General features: G+C 40.5%; 1 protein-coding gene and 1 long non-coding RNA gene across 8 annotated transcripts in view; one reads left to right on the top strand and one right to left on the bottom strand.

The window, feature by feature from the left end:
* E2F7 (E2F transcription factor 7) overlaps positions 1–19,953 on the top strand; it is a 44,628-nt gene that overhangs the window by 15,556 nt on the left and 9,119 nt on the right. For all 7 annotated transcript variants that reach the window (XM_005571605.4, XM_074007462.1, XM_005571606.5 and 4 more), the window contains 5 exons: positions 3,737–4,027; positions 5,280–5,438; positions 6,880–7,014; positions 16,007–16,192; positions 16,920–16,992. In XM_005571605.4, the coding sequence (XP_005571662.3) occupies positions 3,737–4,027; positions 5,280–5,438; positions 6,880–7,014; positions 16,007–16,192; positions 16,920–16,992 (844 nt within the window). The remainder of the gene's footprint in view (positions 1–3,736; positions 4,028–5,279; positions 5,439–6,879; positions 7,015–16,006; positions 16,193–16,919; positions 16,993–19,953) is intronic.
* LOC123567550 (uncharacterized) overlaps positions 2,669–19,953 on the bottom strand; it is a 36,147-nt gene continuing 18,862 nt past the window's right edge. The window contains exon 4 of the long non-coding RNA XR_010579510.2: positions 2,669–5,282. This is a non-coding gene — a long non-coding RNA (uncharacterized lncRNA). The remainder of the gene's footprint in view (positions 5,283–19,953) is intronic.

Below are 19,953 nucleotides of genomic sequence, written 5' to 3'. Positions count from 1 at the left end.
AGTGTATGATGTGAGATGGGTGTATGTGCTGGAAATATATATACACCTGCTTCAAAATAGAGACCCCTAGTGGACATTGCAGTTAATTCCAGAATGAACGTATTGTTGACAATCGTTAAGTAAGCAGAAATCACAATGACTTGAAGGTGTCAGGGTGTCCCCTTAAAAATAGGAAGGTTTTACATACACACAAAAAAAGAAAAAGTTCTGAAGAAATCAGCTAAATAAATGATAGATTATAATTTTTAGTTTGTTTCTTAGTTCTATTTCCTCCATATTCTAGAGAAATGTGCCCAAGTAGAGGAACGTCAACTTGAATTATTCAAGCTGAAAGCTAAATAGATTTTGGTTGTTGGAAACTGAGAAGAAGAGATAGTGGGTTATGATAAGAAGACCATGGGCTGGGCTTTGGGTCACATAATGCTAGATGTGAAGCCCAGCTTTCTAATTTACAGGCTGTAAGAGCTTTAAAAAGTGAATTAACGTTTTTTGTTTTTGTTTTTGTTTTTTTGTTTTTTTGTTTTTGGTCTATAACTTAGAGACCGCAGCACCTACCTTGCAGAGACATAGCAAAGTTAGGGATGATGTCAGTAACATGCCAAAGTCAATGGCTGGCATGGAGAGCTCTTATTATGTGGAACAGTTTCTACTCAGCTCTTCCTAGAATGTCGATACCTTAGCTGCCTTGTCCATCTCTATAGGAAGAGGAAGTAGAGTGCTATGGTTTGGGGGCCGATTTGGAGCTCAGAAGTGTAATATAGTATTCTAGGATTGGGGGCAATTAATCAAAAAAGGGAAAGTGAGCCAACTGAGCATCAAAAAATGGGGTCCCTTGCTGGCCCTGGGGTGTATCAGTTGCATTCACATGGCATTTCTAAAGGGAGGGTGTATGGAATGTTATACTCTCTCAACAAGATGTGTTAACATATGAAAACAGACTGGAATAAAGAAGCAGGCAGTTTTGGGCAAGGCACTATTGACTGCTCCTGCCAGCATCTTCCAGTAGGCATGGTGAAGAGCCAGTTGAGGGCTTTTGGGTCCAGGGTCCTAGAAACTAGTCTTACAGTAATAAAGGTAAAATGACAGATTGTCTGATACCCTTCTCATTGGGGTTCATGAAGCCTACTTCCTCCATGTACCCAACTTCCATTAAGGAGTCTTGCACTGGTGTCCCTGCAGAAGACAAAGGATTAAATGTTTGAGGGCTGTGTTGCATCCCAGAGAGGACAGAAACGTGGACTCCTACTTTCGTATGACTGCAGATGGTTGTGCACACCCCATGTTATGGCTGCCTGGAGCAGAACTCTAGAGATTTTTACAACAGCTTCCCAGTGCCTCCTGATGACCCAGACCTGCTAAACAAGCATGCCATCTTTTCATGTGACATCATAAAATGGGGTCCCTTGCTGGAAGCTATTTCACTGCCGACTATCTTTTGGGGTTAAGTCTGAACTCTGTGCTACATCCCAGGTTACAGACTGCAAGACTGTATTTTACTGAGGATGTGCAGAGCATTCAAATTGCATTGTTTTCCAGATTCCAGTGCTATGTAGATTTGACACTGGATATCATGGGTAACAGTTTAGAGAACTGGGAGTGACTTAATAGCACAGCCTAGGAAACTATTTTTCTGGACTGAGAATTCTTAGTAAGTCCCACCAGCAACTAAGGGAAGCATAGCAAAAATTAGTAAATCCTTGACCATATAACTAATGCCATGATTGGGGTTAATAGAATGACTTCAATACAAAAGAAAAAGAAGACTGAATGCAGGGAAAACCGTTCTGACAGAGCAAGCCCCCAGAGTAATCTACAGGTCTTGAGACCTGTGAAATGGAACTTTTTAGTGCACCAGCCAGTGGATGGTTAAGCTCAGTTCAGATGAAAGAGGTAAGGGATTGTGCAGACAGGCAGCTGTCATGTTGGTTTTCACCAAAAGCACCTACTAAGCAACCACTATGCATCCTGAGAATCATCTGGATGGTCAGAAACTTCTTTTATTTTCCCTTCTTGGGATGTCTAGCCACTAGATGGAGACTTAACAGCTTGTCGTCAGATATCAACTAACAAAACAGCCAGGCATATGGCTGGCCCTGGGGTGTCAGTTGCGGTCACATGACATTTATAATGGGAAGGTTTATATAATGTTATGCTGTAAACAAGATGTGTTAATACATGAAAACAGACTGGAATAAAGAAGCAGGCAGTTCTGGACAAGGGGCTGCTGCCTGCTCCTGCCAGCACCTTCCAGCACCTTCCAGCAGGCATCTGGCACCGAAGCCTGAGCTTGTGAGGGTAACAAGCCTTTCAGGGTCATGAGCTGAAATGTTCTGATTGACTGTGAAATGCTTCTTCATGCATGTGATAGAACTTCCTCTCAGCTCTGGAGTTCTCATTGTAATTTGGTATATTTCTCATGTTAAATTTTTGAAGGGCCAACAGCTACATTCAGAGTCTGCCCTGATTATATAACAGCTCCTGGCAAATGAAAGAAGGCATCTTTGTAGCTGGGCTGGTTTTCTGCAAGATGCCTGGAGGCTTTTGCTATAGGCCCAAGGGCCTGTTAGATAACAGAATGAATCACAGACATGAGATTTAAAACATCTGTTTCTACTATGACCTCTCATGCTAGCAGGGATTTTAGGTATAACCAATGTCATGCCAAAAGTAATGACAAAAGTATTTATTTAAAATTAACACCTACTGGGGACTCTACAGTTACAGTTAGATTTCATCCTCATTATTATATAAGATAAATACAAAAACACAAAAAGGTTAAGTAACTTCCCAGGATCACTCAGCTACTAAGGGATTTATCAGGGATTCAAATGTAGGCAGTCTGACCCCAGAGCCCCCGACCTTAACCACTATAAGTATTTTTGCTAGGTGTAATGGGCAGCTTATAATCCTAGCTGCCTTGGGAGTGTTGGGAAAGTGAGTAGTGAGCTGCCGAGCCTCGTGGTCAGCTTGTACTGGAGTCTCTGTGCTTCACTTTTGGGCTGTTTGCCAGGTTATGGTGAATGAGAACACAGAGAATTGTCAATAGCCATGATGAACAAAAGGAGACTCCCATGTTGTTCCAACCCCAGCTCTGGCTTCCTTCAGCAATATGAGAAGGGTATTCAAGCCCTTGACACCTGCATTTCCAGTTCAAAATAGAAAACATAATATTTGCATCCATTTTCCTTACTGGTCCATTGAGAGCGTTATCAAGGTAATATTTTTATATCATTGGAACTTCATGAAAGGATAGATAGTATTGTCTAATGGGGAAGTGTCAGTTATTTTATAGTCGATTTTATACAGTTGATTTTATAGTCTGCAAAATTAGGAGTACAAGTCACAGTCAACCATCCATTCATCAAGTGTCCATTAGGCACACTGTTACGTGTATTGCTCAGACCACCAATTTCAGCATGCTGAAATGTTTGTGTGGTTTGCCTGATGGGTCTAAAGAGCAGTTGCTGTACTGTTTATGTCAGACAGATGGAAATGTCACCATCTCTAGGTAGATGTTTTATCTTAGATCTGTGTAAGGGTTGGATCTCAAGAAGGAAAAAGAAGAATAATTTCTATTGGTTGCATCCTTACAGGTTGAATTTCTTGAGCATCCACGCAGTGGGCATTATATTGGGGATCAGACAAAGTAGTTCACAGACATAGTCCAGGCCCTCAAGAAACTTCTCTTCAAAAATGTTTGTCTGCATGATGTCCATCGGCCTCTGTTTTTAAACAGGTGTGGAAAGGAGACGCATCTATGACATTGTAAATGTGCTAGAATCGCTGCATCTGGTCAGCCGGGTGGCTAAGAATCAGTATGGCTGGCATGGACGGCACAGCCTGCCAAAAACCCTGAGGAACCTCCAGAGACTAGGAGAGGAGCAGAAATATGAAGAGCAGATGGCCTACCTCCAACAGAAAGAGCTGGACCTGATGGATTATAAATTTGGAGAACGTAGAAAAGATGGCGATCCAGATTCCCAGGAACAACAGTTATTGGATTTCTCTGAACCCGACTATCCCTCTTGTGAGTCCATTGTAACTTCATGAGTAATGGCAGAGAAAGAGCGAGTGATGGTCTTTTCTGCAGAGATTCACTGCTCAGATGGGAGGTGCCAGGTTGACAAACCTGGGGGGAGATGTCCTCTTATTCTCTTCACTGGAGAAAGGAAAGCAGATGACTCCCCAACTGGACTGTCCGCTCGACCTCATTTAAACAAACCTGGCCGATGGCAGTTCACTCGAGTTTGGCCTGTTGGGAGAATAGATCGCTAGCAGTACTCCCATTTTTAGACTGGCAGCCCCATGCTGCTTCTTTTTGTGCAACTGTAAGATTTACATTGAAAAAGTTATATTTTCAAAGAGTTTTATCTAATTATATACTGAAGTAGACTTAGACTACTTAGAAAAGAACTCCATTCGCAGAAAATGTTGATAAGAAAGACAGACAACGTCTGCTTTCATTTGGTGCAGAATTTTTATTTACATCGGCGGCATTCTTCCTTCCCAATTCATATTTAGCCTATTCTTGTTTTAGCCATTGATCTTCATCCCTGTTGTTAAGATGACAAAGTACAAGTATCACGTCTCACTTGCAAATATAAGAAATGGAAAGAAAGGTGGGCCTGGTTTTCATTAGATTCACTGCCTCATGCCTTTTAGTTCCACCCCATGAACTAGTACTTATCTTAATAACCAGAGAAGACAGCCATCTGTCGGGGATGGTTTGCCTGCCATCCACAGGAGCACATATCTAATCTGTCTTCTGTTTCTATATAGTTCATTTATTCACATATTTCTGAAAAGAAGTGGAAGAGGCAGGCATCTACTATGTTTAGGGTATAGTCTAGATATTGCAGGCACAGAGAAATAAAAATGGAATAGCAATTTGCCTTTGAGAGGAGACTTGATGTTCTAAAAACAATTCTACATTCCTACCCTATCTTTTTATCATTCTACGTTAATCTTTCCAAGAAGTTGCCTCGGTAAAACTACCGTATGGATTCTATTGTAGGAAGTATAAGTATAAAGCATTGAGTGGTTTAAAATATGCATCTCAGAGTTTATGCCTACTGTAGAGTAATTTTACGAGCCACAAGAAAATCGGCCTCATTTCTTTCTGAGCTGACTTCTGCAATGTGTGTCCAGTAAGCTTCTGCCTGTGACAAGGGTGATCGTTCCATCTGCTGATAGGGCTAGATCATTTTGGGAAGCTGCAAGTATAGTCTTTCTTGTAGAAAATCATGTGCTTTGATGCTTTTGTTTCATTCCTTGTGTAGCATCTGCAAACAGTAGAAAAGACAAGTCTCTGAGAATTATGAGCCAGAAGTTTGTCATGCTGTTCCTCGTCTCCAAAACCAAGATTGTCACTCTGGATGTGGCTGCCAAAATACTGATAGAAGAAAGCCAAGATGCCCCGGACCATAGTAAATTTAAAAGTAAGAATCTTCACCTACATCAACTTACTAGTACAAAAAGGGTGGGATTTCATGTGTTGATATTTTCTCCTTCCAAGATTAAAAAAATATATATTGTTTTTGACATACGTACTCCTTTCCTGCATTCATCAAGGTTTTTGGTGCTGTGAGAGGTAAGTTAGTCACCTACTAGAATTCAGCTTAAAGTCCTGTCAGTGCCTTTTTCTTGATGGTTTCAGTAGAGTGAAAAAACAGAACACTATCCTGAGAACTCCGGTTAGGGAGGGTGTGAATTATTTTGCATTTCTCTTTAGTAATGCTGCATCCAAGACAGAATGTCTGAGTTTTCTTTCCCATTTTTTCCCCACCCCCTGCATACTCTTCTGAAGGGTGGAGATGAAAATTGTCTACAGGTAAGAACCAGAAGAATGCCCAGGGTAAGGGTGGTGGGACATGGACAGGGAGAGAGTTTCCAAGCATCACACCCAGTGCATCCTCCTTTTCTGTCCGGCTTGGATACTGAGCCAAATGCCCTGGGCTGCTGGTAGCCTGTAAGCCCCAGGAAACCATGAGCTGCAACACTCTCTAGCTATTTTTTGTTTCCAGCTGAAATTACAGTCACCCTGTGGGTGAAGTGGCTAGATAAAATCAGGATTGGGAAGAAGAAAGCTGCATCTGGGGTGAATGCTTACTATTTCTAGATGATAATTCAAACTTCTTTGCTTGATCTTAACACCGAGGTCAAGTGGGTTTCCTACCTGTAAATCCATTTCTTGAATAGAAAATACTCTGTGGTCATTATCCTGCCTGTTTCATGGGCTACCACCCCTCCTAAGTATTTCCTCTACTTTGTACATATTTAAGTGTTTCTCCCAAAGCCACTTAAGATTCAGGTGAGGCCCATCCAACCGCTTCTCACTGGGTGGCTGGAATGCTACGATTTCAGGTGAGGAGCTGCCTGTCTTTAGCACAGTTGTACTGTTGACCTTGAGCATCCTGTGTGCCCAGGAGTGCAACCTGACAGGAAGCTCTGGGGAATCTTTGTCATTTTCACAGATCAGCTGCCTGGTGGAGCTGGCACCACAGTCTCCTGCTGGGAGAAACTCAGGGCATGCTTTTGACTTGCCATGTCAGAATTACATTCACTAAGCCTTTAATTACAGCCCATTCCCTCCCTTGCTGTTTTTGCAATCACAGTGCTCCCTGTGTGTCGCCAGGTGCCTCTTGTAAGAGGTGTGAAGTTGTGGAAATGTAAGGACACACTGACCTTCCCTTAGCCTTCAGATACTGCAGGTACATAAATCCTGGGTGATTTTATAACAGAGCCACTGGTCTCCTCATCCCAGCTTGCTGCTTTCCACCCGAGGTTTATATGGCAGCTGAGAAAAGTTACCTGTCACATAAACTAAACTGTTATGGTGTCACAGGCAGCATGATCATAATCGTGTTTTATATCTTCAAGCAAAGGTACGACGCCTCTATGACATAGCCAATGTTCTGACCAGCTTGGCTCTGATAAAGAAAGTGCATGTAACAGAAGAGCGAGGCCGTAAACCAGCCTTCAAGTGGATCGGGCCTGTAGACTTCAGCTCAAATGGTAAGGTGGCGTGGTTTTGCTAGCAGGCTGTTTTATTTCCAATTCTCAGTTCCTTTTTCAGGTCTCACATCTACTACACAGTGAGACTGATCTTTTCCCATGTCACATACAAAATAGACATGTGACTCCACTCTTGGAACGGTTAACATTAGCCTACAAATTGTGCATGCTGGTTTGCCCACACACAGTAGGAAAAGAAATACTGAGCGTTTATAACGTGGGAGTATCTCTACTAATTTACAGCTCTTTAACTGTTTAAATTTTGTTCTGAAGCTTTTTCCTGAAAGTTTGGGACTGAGAATTAAAAATGACACCTCTTTTGAACTTCAGTTGTTGCTACATTAGCAGCATAAAACGTGGTTTCTCTTTGAAATTCTACATAATGTAAAAATTATGAGTAAAAATCACATCAATTACTATCACAAAACTAATAGGTGGTAAGATTGCATCTAAATATAGTATGAATGTAATGGACTTTTTTTATTTAAAAGGTTATAAATATAATTTTACAAAACAGGAGTCAAAGAGGATATTATCTTCTACTTATTTCATGGGTAATATATGAGCAATCAGGGACTAGATCCAACTGTACCAGCTATTTTACATACAGCTGTACTGCCTGGGAAGAAGCCATTAAAGTCATTTTTAAATTACCCTTCCGATTTTGGTGTTAGTGGTATAAATGTGAGCCACTTAACCCAGGCTTATAACTATATAGCTCTCCACCTCACTTGTAGCACATTATTCACTTAGGATCTAGATGAAACCACTTAAAATCAAGTATAACAAATTCAACCCAGTGCATACACACTGAGTGTGGACTGTGTGCCAGTGACTATACTAAGGGCCCTGAGAGATTGAAGATGTGGGTGACACAGTCCCTACCTGCATGAAGCATACAACTTTGCCATTTTCTCCTTTCTGCCTCTGGTTTCTCCCGTTCTTTTCACCTGTGAAGCCCTCTCCTTTTTAACATGAAAATATTCTCAACCTTCAAGATCTGGCTCAAATGTCAACTCCTCTATGAAGTTTTCCCTGATAGCCCAGAGCAGAGTGTCTCATCTGAATGACTGCAATTGAGTATTGTGCGGTTTGTGCTGGATGAGGTTGATACGATGGTGTCGTCCCTGCCCTACACATTTGAGACCAGACATCATCTTTATTCATCCTTGATTACCCCATAGTATCCAGAACAGTGCCTTACTCACTTTACTTGGTTAATGAGCTTCTATAATTAGGCATATAGTTAGCACACATTTGAAAGTTAGGAGAGCAATTACACTCTAGATGGGGTGGTACTGGCTCTATAGGCATTCAGAGAGGATACAAATTAAGTTCTGATGGGCTGTTAGGTTTTGGAAGGATGAAGAGAACATGGGATAAAAAATAATGAGATACAGTGTTACAGTGTGATCACTGGGGACTGCATTTTTGGAAGGCCTCAAAAATTAAGGCAAGAAATTTGGACTAGATGTGATAGACAGAATTAACCAAGAGTCTTCGGACAATGATTAAAAGAGAGGAAGGACTCAAAGGTGGTCGTACCATTGAAGAAAATTAGATAGCTGGGCTGGGCACAGTGGCTCACACCTGTAATCCCAGCACTTCAGGAGGCCAAGGCGGGTGGATCACCTGAGGTCAGGAGTTCAAGATGAGCCTGACCAATATGATGAAACCCCGTCTCTAGTAAAAATACAAAAATTAGCCAGCCATGGTGGCACGCACCTGTAATCCCAGCTACTTAGGAGGCTGAGACAGGAGAATTGCTTGAACCCGGGAGGCGGAGGTTGCAGTGAGCCGAGATCGCGCCATCGCACTCCAGCCTGGGCAACAAGAGCGAAACCCCATCTCAAAAAAAAAAAAAGAAAGAAAGAAAGAAAAAGAAAGTAAGATAGCTGGAAGATGAGCAGCTGTTGAGAAGTCGAGAAGTTCATGTATTTGCACCACGGGACAGAACGGGGAGAACTCTCTGATTTGGCATGAGAGAAAGACTTTGGAGGCAGGTCAGGAAAATCAAATTGAACGTATTTCCTCTGCCCTCCAGAAACCTGCTCTTTCTGTATTCCCTAGTTTCATTACTGATAACATCAAGTTTCCTTTGATTCCTTGAGCCATTCTCCTTCATCCCTTGGCTAGCCATTTCTCACAAATTTTATAAATGTCTTCCTCCTCCTCTTTCCTACCAGCATGGCACAGTGTATTATGAATGGTGTTTTCTTTTTAACAGCTTTATCGAGATATCATTGATATGTAATAAATGGCAGGAAGTTAAAGTTACAATTTGATAAGTTTTTCATATGTATGTACCTGTGAAATCATCAAGATAATGAACATATCCATTACCTTCAAAAGCCTCCTCCTGCCCCCTTTGTAATTCCTCCCTCCTGGTCCCCACTCCCATCCCCAGGCAACCACTGACCTGCTTTCTGTCACTTGGATTTGTTTGTATTTTCTATAATTTTGTTGTAAGTGAATCATGTATAGCCAATCTTCATTGTTCACAGATTTCATATTCGCGAATCTGTCTACTTACTAAAATTAACTTGTAACTCCAAAGTCAGTACTCAGGGTGTTTCCACAGTCAGTTGTGGTCATGTACAGCTTGGTAAAGAATTTGGTTCTCCCAATGCACATGTTCCCAGATGAATCAGGCAGTACTCTGCCTTCTTGTTCCAGCTCTCATACCATAAGCCAGCATTCTGTTTGCAGTCTTTTTAGTGCCACTTGTTCACATTTTTGTGCTTTTTGGCTCCCAAGTATTGCTGTCTAGCGTTTCTTAACACAAGAAAGCTGCATTGTGCCTTACGGAGAATATACATGTGTTAGATAAGCTTTGATCAGCTATGAGTTATAGTACTGTTGGCCAAGTTCAATGTTAATAAATCAACAAATATTAAACAGATTTCTTTAAAAAGAAACACACATAAACAAGGTCATATATTGATCAGCTAATGAAAATGTTGTAAACAGAGGCTCACAGGAACCTAATCCTTTATGTCCCCTAGAAGCAATGGGTCAGTATTTGCTAATTCGGTGTTTGCAGTGACTTTATAGAACATAACTACTGTGAATAATGAGAATCAACTATAACTATACTCTTTTGATCAGGCTCCTTTCACTCAGCAGAATTATTTTGAGATTTATACATATTGTAGCATGTATCAGTAATTTATTTTTATTGCTGAAGAGGCTATTATATATAAAGCTCCTGTGATTATTTATGTACATGTCTTTGTATGGGCATATGTTTTCATTTCTCTTGCGTAAATACCTAGGAATGGAAAGGCTGCAACGTATGGTAGGTGGATGTTTGAAATTTTTGAGAAACTTCCAAACTGTTTTCCAAAGCAGTTATAACATTTTACTACCAACAGTATATGAGAGTTCTAGTTCAACCATATCTTGCCAAAACTTGATATGGTCAGTCTTTTTAATTTTAGCCATCCTGATAGGTGTGTAGTGGTATCTCATTTTGGTTTTAATTTGCATTTCTCTAGTGATTAATGATGTTAAACATCTGTTTTGCCATCTGTTTATCTTCCTTAGTGAAGGGTGTGCTCAGATCTTTTGCCCATTTGTTGCTATTGGGTTGTCTGCTTTCTTATTATTGAATTGTGAGAGTTGTATATATATTCTGCATACAAGTCTTTTATCAGGTATATGATTTCCAAATACTTCCCCTCCATCTGTGGCTTTGTCTTTTCATTTTCTTACCAGTGTCTTTTGAAAGTCAGAAGATCTTAATCTTCAGGAATTCCACTAATATATTAATTTTTATTAATGTTTTTCTTTAGTGGGTCATGTTTTCAGTTTTTAGGTAAGAAATCTTTGCCTAACACGAGATCACACATGTGGTGTGAGTTATGGATCAATGGGGTGCTTTTCTGAGAGGATGGGAGGTTACATATTGATATCCAGTTGTACCCAGACCATTTGTTGAAAATATTATCCTTTCTCTACTAAATGTCTTTTGTGCCTTTATTAAAAATAAATTGACCACATATATGTATGGTAATGTTTCTGGACTCTCCATACTGCTGCACTGATCTGTTTGTCTATTTGCTGTCATGCTAATACCTCTTAAAAGGAGTTGGGAAATAGTCAGTCCTCTTAAGTTTTCTGGAAGAGTTTGTGTAGAATTGTTATTATTTTTTCCTTAGGAAGAATTTATCAGTGAAGAATTGATAAATAAAGAATTTTTCAGTGAAGCCATTTGGGTCTGGTTTTTATCTGTAGTTAAAAACTTTCTATGTGAGAAGGTTTTTAACTACAGATTACATTTTTTGAATAGCTATAGAGCTATTCAGATTATATAGCTCCTTTGAGTTCAATTTGTTCTTATTGTAGTTTATTAAGGTAGAAGCTGAAATAATTAATTAGAGACCTTTCTTCTCTTCCAATAAGCATTTAGTACTATAAATTTTCCTCTCAGTACTGCTTTAGCTGTATCTAACAAATGTCGATATGTGTGTTTTCATTGTCTTCCAATTCAAAATACTTTCTGTTTTCCCTTTTGATGTCTTCTTTGGCCCACAAATTATTCAGACACGTGTCATATAGTTTCTAAATATTCTGGGATTTTCCAAACGTCTTTTTCTTACGGATTTCTAATTTCATTTCATGTAACCAGAGAATATACTTTGTATAACTTGAATCTTTTAAATTTATTGAGACTTGTTTTGTGGTACAGACACAGTCCATCTTGGTAAATATACACAAATATACAGAGTATATATTCTGTTGTTGTTTCGTAGAATGTTCTATAAATGTCCAGTTCTTTTATATTCTTACTGATTTTATGTTTACTTGTTCTAGCCATTATTGATAGATGGAAATTGAAATCTTTGATTATAGTTGCAGATTTGTAAAGTTTTGTGGAATGGATTTTGAGGCTCTTTCATGAACTCTGTCTGCATAAATATTTAGGATCACTATGTCTTCTTGATGAACTGACCCTGTTATCATTATAAAATTACCCTCTATTCCCGGAGATAATTCTTTGCTCTGGAATCTACTTTGTCTCATAGTGATATAGTCACTTCAGCTTTCTTTTTATTAGTTAGCATAATACATATTATCCTTTTATTTAAATATTTTCTGTCTCTATTTAATGTGAGTATCTGGTGGGCAGTATACATAGTTGAATTCTTTTTCATCTAATCTGACAGTTTATGCTTTGCAATTGGGTTATTTAGGCCATTTACACTTAATGTGATTCTTGATCTTGAATTTTAATCTGTCATCTTGCTATTTGTCCTATTTGCTTATTTTTCCTCTTTTTCTTTCTTTTGGATTTATTAAGTATTTTTTATGCTTCCATTTTATCTCCTTTGTTGATTTCTTGGCTATAATTCTTTGTTGTGTTAATGGTTGCTTTAAGGTTTATAGTGTACATTTTTAATTTGTCACAGTCTACTTTCAAGTGATAGTATACTACATGTATTGTACAAGAATCTTACAATAACTTGCTTTCATTCCTCTCTGCCTGGCCTTTGTGCTATTGCTGTCAAACATTTTACTGCTATATATGTTACAAACCCCATAGTGTGTTACTGGGGATTTTTTGTTTGTTTTTTTGGTAGAGACAGGGTTTCACTATGTTGCCCAGGCTGGTCTCGAACTCCTGAGCTCAAGTGATCCACCCGCCTCAGCCTCCCAAAGTGTTGGGATTAGGGGTGTGAACTACCACGCCTGATCCACAGTTAATTACCTTTTAAAGAAATTTTAGTAAGAAAATTTCCTAACCCTAACCCATGTTGTTACCATTTCCAGTGCTTGTCATTTTTTTGTAAATGTAGGTTTCCATCTAATATCATTTTTTTTCTGCTTGATGAACTTTAACATTTCTTTTAGTGCAAGTCTGCCAATGATGAATTCTTCTAGCTGTTGTATGTCTGAGAATGTCTTTATTGTGCCCTTGCTTTTGAAAAACATTTTTGCTGGGTAAAAAATTCTAGGTTGACGCCAGGCACCATTGCTCATGCCTGTAGTCCCCACTACTCAGGAGGAAGGAGGTGGGAGGATTGTTTGAGCCCAGGAGTTCAAGTCCAGCCTAGACAATACAGTAAGGCCCCTGTATCAAATAAATAAAAGAATTTGAGGTTGAAGTTTTTTTTTCCTTTAGTTCCTTTTTTTTTTTAAATTTTATTTTTTTTAGAGACAAGGTCTCACTCTGTCACCCAAACTGGAGTGCAGTGGTGTGATGGCACGATCATGGCTCACTGCAATCTCAAACTCCTGGGCTCAAGCAATCATCCCACCTCAGCCACCCAAAGTGCTAGGATTACAGGTGTGAGCCCACACACTCAGCCCTTTAGTTCTTTAAAGAAGTTGCTCCACTATTTTCTAGCCTGCATAGTTTCTGGCAATAAATCAACCATCATCCTGTTCTTTATATGTTAATGTGTCATTTTTCCCTGGTTGCTTTTAAGTTTCTGTCTATGACTGGTTTTAAGTGATTTGATGATGTATGACTTGGTGTCCTTTTCTTCATGTTTCTTGTACTTAGATTTGTTGAGTTTCTTGGATCTTTGGGTTTAAAGTTTTCATCAAATTTGGCTACTTTTCAGCCATTACTTAATCAAATATTTTTCCTGTCCCCTCATCTGCTGTTTTTACAGATTCCACTTATGCTTGCTTTTGGTTACCTAAAGTTGTCCCATGGTTTGCTGATTCTTTGTTCATTTCTTTTTTCTAGTGTTTCATTTTTGTACATTTTCTATTGCTATGTCTTTAAGTTCTCTATTTATTTCTACGCTTTCTAATCTGCCATTAATTGTATACACTGTATTTTTCATCCCCACCATTGTATTTTTTTATCTCTAGAAGTTTGATTTGAGCTTTTACATTTTTGATGTCTCTAAGACAACATATCCAGTCTTTCCTCTAGTGGCTTGAATTTATGGTATGCAATACTAATACATGTTTTAGTGTGCTGGTCTACTTCCTATCATCTGCTTCACTTCTGGGTCCATTTCAATTGATTTTTCTCCTCATTGTGGGTCATATTTTCAGTTGTGTACCAGACACTGATAATTATACATTATTAGGTGCTAGACATTTCTGTATTCCTAAAAATGTTCTTAGCTTTGTTCTGGGATGTGGTGAAGTTGCATGGAAACAGTGATCCTTTTGGGTGTTGCTTTTAAGTCTGGCTCAGTAAAACTCTATGAGCTTCTAGTCTTTAGTACGTTTTCCGCCTTATTAGGGCAACACCTTTTTTAGTACTCTAACCAATGCCTCCTGAATTAGGAGGTTTTTCTACTGTAGCTATTGGCAACAGGCACTTTTCCCAGTCCTCTATGAGCTGCAGACATTGTTCCCTCTAGTACTTTCTTTTTTTTTTTTTTTTTTTGAGACGGAGTCTCGCTCTGTCGCCCAGGCTGGAGTGCAGTGGCCGCATCTCAGCTCACTGCAAGCTCCGCCTCCCGGGTCTACGCCATTCTCCTGCCTCAGCTTCCCGAGTAGCTGGGACTACAGGCGCCCGCCACCTCACCCGGCTAGTTTTTTGTATTTTTTAGTAGAGACGGGGTTTCACCGTATTAGCCAGGCTGGTCTCGATCTCCTGACCTTGTGATCTGCCCGTCTCGGCCTCCCAAAGTGCTGGGATTACAGGCTTGAGCCACCGCGCCCGGCCCCCTCTAGTACTTTCTAATGGTTCTTTCCCCGGCCTTGGGTATCTTTCTCACATGCATCAGTACTCCGCTGAATGTTCAGTTTGGACCTTTGCAAATCCCCAGCATTCTCTTTCTGTATAGCTCTCCTCTCCAGCATTCTGCCCTGCAAACCCTAGCTGCCTTGACTTTCCAGGACTCCCAGCTCTATCCTCAACTTAGGGGGACCTCCAGTCTCTGTCTAGGTCCCTCTCCCTACATCCCAACCTAGAAACATTCTCCAGGCAGTAAGCTAAAATCATCATAGAACTCACCCTATTTGATTCCTGTCTCATAGAGATCACTGGCCTACATGTCCTGATGCCCAAATGTGTTGAGAGCCGCAGTTTTATGCATTATGTCCAATGTTTTGTTACAGGAAGGAGGCAAATGTGGCCCCTATTACTGACTTGACCTGTTTTCTTTTTGATTTTGTAATTTCTTATTTTTCTAATTGGGCTTTTGTTCTAAGAAAAAGAAAACTGTAAAGATTACTTTTTATTGTTATTTTCATTTCAAAGTTTAATTAATGTGAAATGCATGTTTTAGAAAATGTAAGTCTAGCTGAGCCTTTCAGTTTATTAAATCAATTCTCTAACTAAAATATGCAAGCTTTGAGCTTAGAAAAAAATTAGCACAAATGAATAAGGTAGAGATGACCATCTGTACAACATGGATAGCTGCCTGAGTCTGTACAGAAAGTTCTATCTTAACCCCACATACACTCCGTTAAACACAAACAGTGTCTCCAGGGCCTAACCTTCTGTAATCTCAGTGTTCTGCAGCATTTCAACCATGAGGTTTCTGCTGACCTTATTCCTTTGGTCACATAGTAACTGAGCCTCCTACTGCATAAGAAAGAAATAATAAAGCATAACAGAAAATAGAGATTCTCTTATTCATTGCTGTAGATCTATGGCATAGGAAGCTGATCTCAGTTAATCTTGAAAGTGAATCTCAAAATATTCATTTTGGGATGAGCATTGTCGGGCTTTCCTTTGATACTCTCTGCCCAAATAGAGCATCTAAAATGTGAGGCTCATTCTAATTCGGGTTGAAGAACATCTTGCTCTACTTCTGTTGCAGTTCAGATAATTTTAGAATATACATGGATTCAATCTCATTTTATAGTCATCCACTAACTTAAAAAAAAAAAAAGTACATTGAAAGAAATTGGGGTTTGAGACAAGGCTCATAAAATTCCTTTGATTGTCTTAGTTTTTTATTTATAGGGTAGTAGCTCCATTACAATTATAGGTTCAAAGCCATCTCTTAAATAGACGAAAATTATCCTGAATTACAGCTGTATAACAACACTACCAATTCTCTCATTTATGTAGATGAAGAACTGGTGGATGTTTCTGCATCTGTCTTACCAGAATTGAAAAGAGAAACATATGGCCAGATTCAAGTCTGTGCAAAACAGAAGCTGGCTCGCCATGGTTCTTTCAACACAGTTCAGGCTTCTGAGAGGATCCAGAGGAAGGTGAACTCAGAACCCAGCAGCCCGTACAGAGAAGAACAAGGTATCTGCCCTTGCATAATCTATGGAGTCCATCAGTTGCCATGTAGCTGTAGCCCATGCCAGTGCAGCACCCATGTGCTGGCGTTTCCAAACAAACTGACTCTCTCAGTGTTTTTTCCAGTGGTCTACTTTTTACTTAGCTAAAGTGAAGCAATTATTGGAGGCAAAGGAGATGCTGATATCACAGTCTATGAACATGACCCCTTGCCTAAAATTGATCCTAGTCACCTTGTAGACCAATTGGTTTGGCATAGTTGGCCTGTTTGATGTATCTCAGAAACTCGTTAGACTTACCAAGCAATGCTTGTTTTGAATACTTTTTTTTTTTTCTTTTTGAGAGAAAGGTCACCCTGTCACCCAGGCTGGAGTACAGTGGCATGATCACAGCTCACTGCAGCCTTGACCTCTCAGACTCAAAACAGTCCTCCCACCTCAGCCTCCCAAGTAGCTGGGCCCACAGGCATGCATCACCATGCCTGGCTAATTTTTTATTTTTTTGTAGAGATAGGGTCTCCCTGGGTTGCCCACGCTTATTTTGAATTCTTGATGAGACCTGAATTCACCATGAACAGTTAGCTTCTGAAAATTTCTCTTTGAAGCAAAACCATAACAGTTTTGAGTAATCTCTGAGCTGAGAATAATGAATTCTCAGCTATATAATTCTCAGTATATAGTTGGTATGTATAAGTCTCTTGCTATATTTGTTAAGCCTTCATCTTCCTTTTCAGGATCAGGTGGCTACTCTTTAGAAATTGGAAGCCTGGCAGCTGTCTACAGACAGAAAATAGAAGACAATTCACAGTAAGTAGTCTATAAAAGCTCAGAGTGTATTCTTTTCTATCTCCTAGTGTTAACTTTGACTAAATTGCAATGCCAACTATCAAAAGAAAAAATTTAGGTCAGCCGTTTATTTGTTAGGAATTGGTAAGTTTTCCCTTTGTGCCCTACACTGTGCAGGAACTAGCATCAGGGACACCAACGTATGAAAAATGGATACTGTAAGCTATGATGGCTTCTAGGAAACAGATAAAAAGACCAACACTGAAAAGAGACAATTCATAATTAACATGACCCTGAGAAATGATGTATCAGAGTTCCATGAATCACTTCATCATTATCATAGTTGGTTTTGCCACTACTTACCAGGTACCGTTCCAGGAACCTTAGTGTATATTGACTCATCTGATCATAAGAGCAATCCTTTGAGGTTTTACAGAGAGCTATTACCCTCATTTTACAGAGTGGAAACTGAAGTGCAAAAAGGTTATGTAACTTGCCCAAAGTAACACTGCTAATAGGTGACAAAGCTGGGATTCATATACCCAGGCTGTCTGACTTAAATTTGGGGCCCGATTTTGAAAGAAATCATGTATCACCAGAGAAAGCAGAAGAAACGCTAAACAGAGTAATTAGAAAAGTGTTTAATGACAGATATGGGAAGACGCAGATTACAAGGCAGGGCCAGGGAGTAGAAGACACCAAAGCCTGACTCGTTTTGCTGTCATGGTTTGTCCAAATAGGACAGGAAAAGGAAAAACCATTCAGCAGAAGAGGTTAGGTGTTGGAGGCAAGTAGATCAAGTTGGCAAAAAGTTGGCAAAAACTAGATCAAGTTTGAAAGCCAGAGAAGAGTTTGGATTCATCAGGGAAACCATAAAGAGCTACTGTAGGTTCACTGATGAAGATCATCCTGGCTACTTTTCGCAGGTGGGATTAGGAGTGGAGAAAGGCAGGCCACAGAACAGAGCATTTGCAGTCATTCTGGTCTGCTGTGGGGCAGAGCTGAGCTGTGCTCACCGGAGGTGGAAAGAAAGGGAAACCAGTGTGAGACAGTGAGTTGGCAAGGCTCGCTAAAGCAGACAGGCATTAGAAAGGATGTCTGCATGTCAGGTGATGGTGATATCATTGGTGGAGATGGAGAAGTTGAAGGTGGATGGCTGGGTGGAGGGATGGTGGGTGATATACCCAGGGTGGGCATGTTCAGTTTCACAGAGCTGAGCAATACCCATTACTCAACCAGAGGCAGCTGATTGGAGAGATGATGCATCTCTGTGGCCCAGGGTGCTCCATTTTATTCTCAGCAGCACAGTGGGCAGTGAGATGATGGGCAAAATAGGTCTTCGTGATTCTATCAGAAAGACGGAAAGAAATCCTCGTCCTCTGTTTACTGTTTTTTTTGTGTTGTTGTGGGTGTGTGTGTGTGTGTTTCTTTTTTTTTTTTTTTTCCTACTTTTTGCATTTTCTTTTTGGAGACAGAGTCTCACTCTGTTGCCCAGGCTGGGGTACAGTGGCATGATCTCAACTCACTGCTCCGCCTCCTGGGTTCAAGTGATTCTTGTGCCTCAGCCTCCAGAGTAGCTGGGATTACAGGCATGCGCCACCACGCCCAGCTAATTTTTGTATTTTTAGTAGAGACGGGGTTTCGCCATGTTAGCCAGGCTGGTCTTGAACTCCTGACTTCAGGTTATCCACCTGCCTCAGCCTCCCAAAGTGCTGGGATTACAGGCATGAGCCATTACGCCTGGCCCTCTGTTTACTATTTCTTAAAGGATCATTCTTCTCTATTCCTAAAAATAGTAAGAACATAAACATGGTTTTAAATATTTGGAAATTTTTCCAAACGAAAGGCCCCAACATTGTTTATATCTTATTTATTTCATTTTCTTATTTTAGAGACAGGGTCACCCAGGCTGGAATGCAGTGGCATGATCGTAGCTCACTGCAGCCTCAAACTCCTGGGCTCAAGCAATCCTCCTAGGCACCCCACAGGAGGCATGAGCCACCGTGCTGGCCTATAAACTTGTACATTTATGGGACTTAATTTTGACTGTGTGCTGCCTAAAATGTTGTTAACAACACAGAGCAGAATGGGACAAGAATGGCAGAAAATAATAATTGAGAAGATAAGTTTGTTTCCTCACTGCCCACTTCATTTCTTTGATACTGGATTTGTGAAATGAGACAAATGAGATTAATCTTTTTTTAAATCAAAGTCCAGTCTCTGTTACTCTCCCAGGGTCTCTCACAGTCACTGAGAACATGGGTTTTGCCATCAAACGATGTGGGCATGGGCCCAGCTTCCCACTTCAGAACTGGCTCACCCAAGGCAGGGTGATCAACCGCTGCACTTCAGTCTTCCTCACTAGTAAACTGGGGGAAATGAGAGTAGCTTTTTTTTTTTTTTTTTTTTGAGACGGAGTCTCGCTCTGTCGCCCAGGCTGGAGTGCAGTGGCGTGATCTCGGCTTACTGCAAGCTCCGCCTCCCGGGTTCACGCCATTCTCCTGCTCAGCCTCCCGAGTAGCTGGGACTACAGGCACCCATCACTGCACCCGGCTACTTTTTGTATTTTTATTAGAGACGGGGTTTCACCGTGGTCTCAATCTCCTGACCTCGTGATCCGTCCGCCTCTGCCTCCCAAAGTGCTGAGATTACAGGCGTAAGCCACCGCACCCAAAGAGTAGCTATTATTATAATAATTGCATAAAATTGTTATACTATTATGCTAATTATAATAGTATGTACACGCCTGGCAAGGGTGTAAGTGCTTGGTAATTGATAACGATCAGATGTGGAAGAGATGAAGGAGGAAGGAATGTTCACTCTCACCTGAGATTCCAATGGCTCTTCCCACATCGGCTCTCCCACCCCATCCTAACCATTTATCCAGGCCACACCTGGGTGTCTGCCTCTGGGATGAGCTAACACGTGCTCAGCGAGTGTGCTTATCTGCCTGAGGAGTATTATCTCATTCCTGATTTGGCA

The sequence above is a fragment of the Macaca fascicularis genome, chromosome 11, assembly GCF_037993035.2.
Source record: "Macaca fascicularis isolate 582-1 chromosome 11, T2T-MFA8v1.1".
NCBI classification, from domain to species: Eukaryota; Metazoa; Chordata; class Mammalia; order Primates; family Cercopithecidae; genus Macaca; species Macaca fascicularis.
Note: the sequence above shows the minus strand (reverse complement) of the source record. Positions and strands in the feature narration are given on the sequence as shown.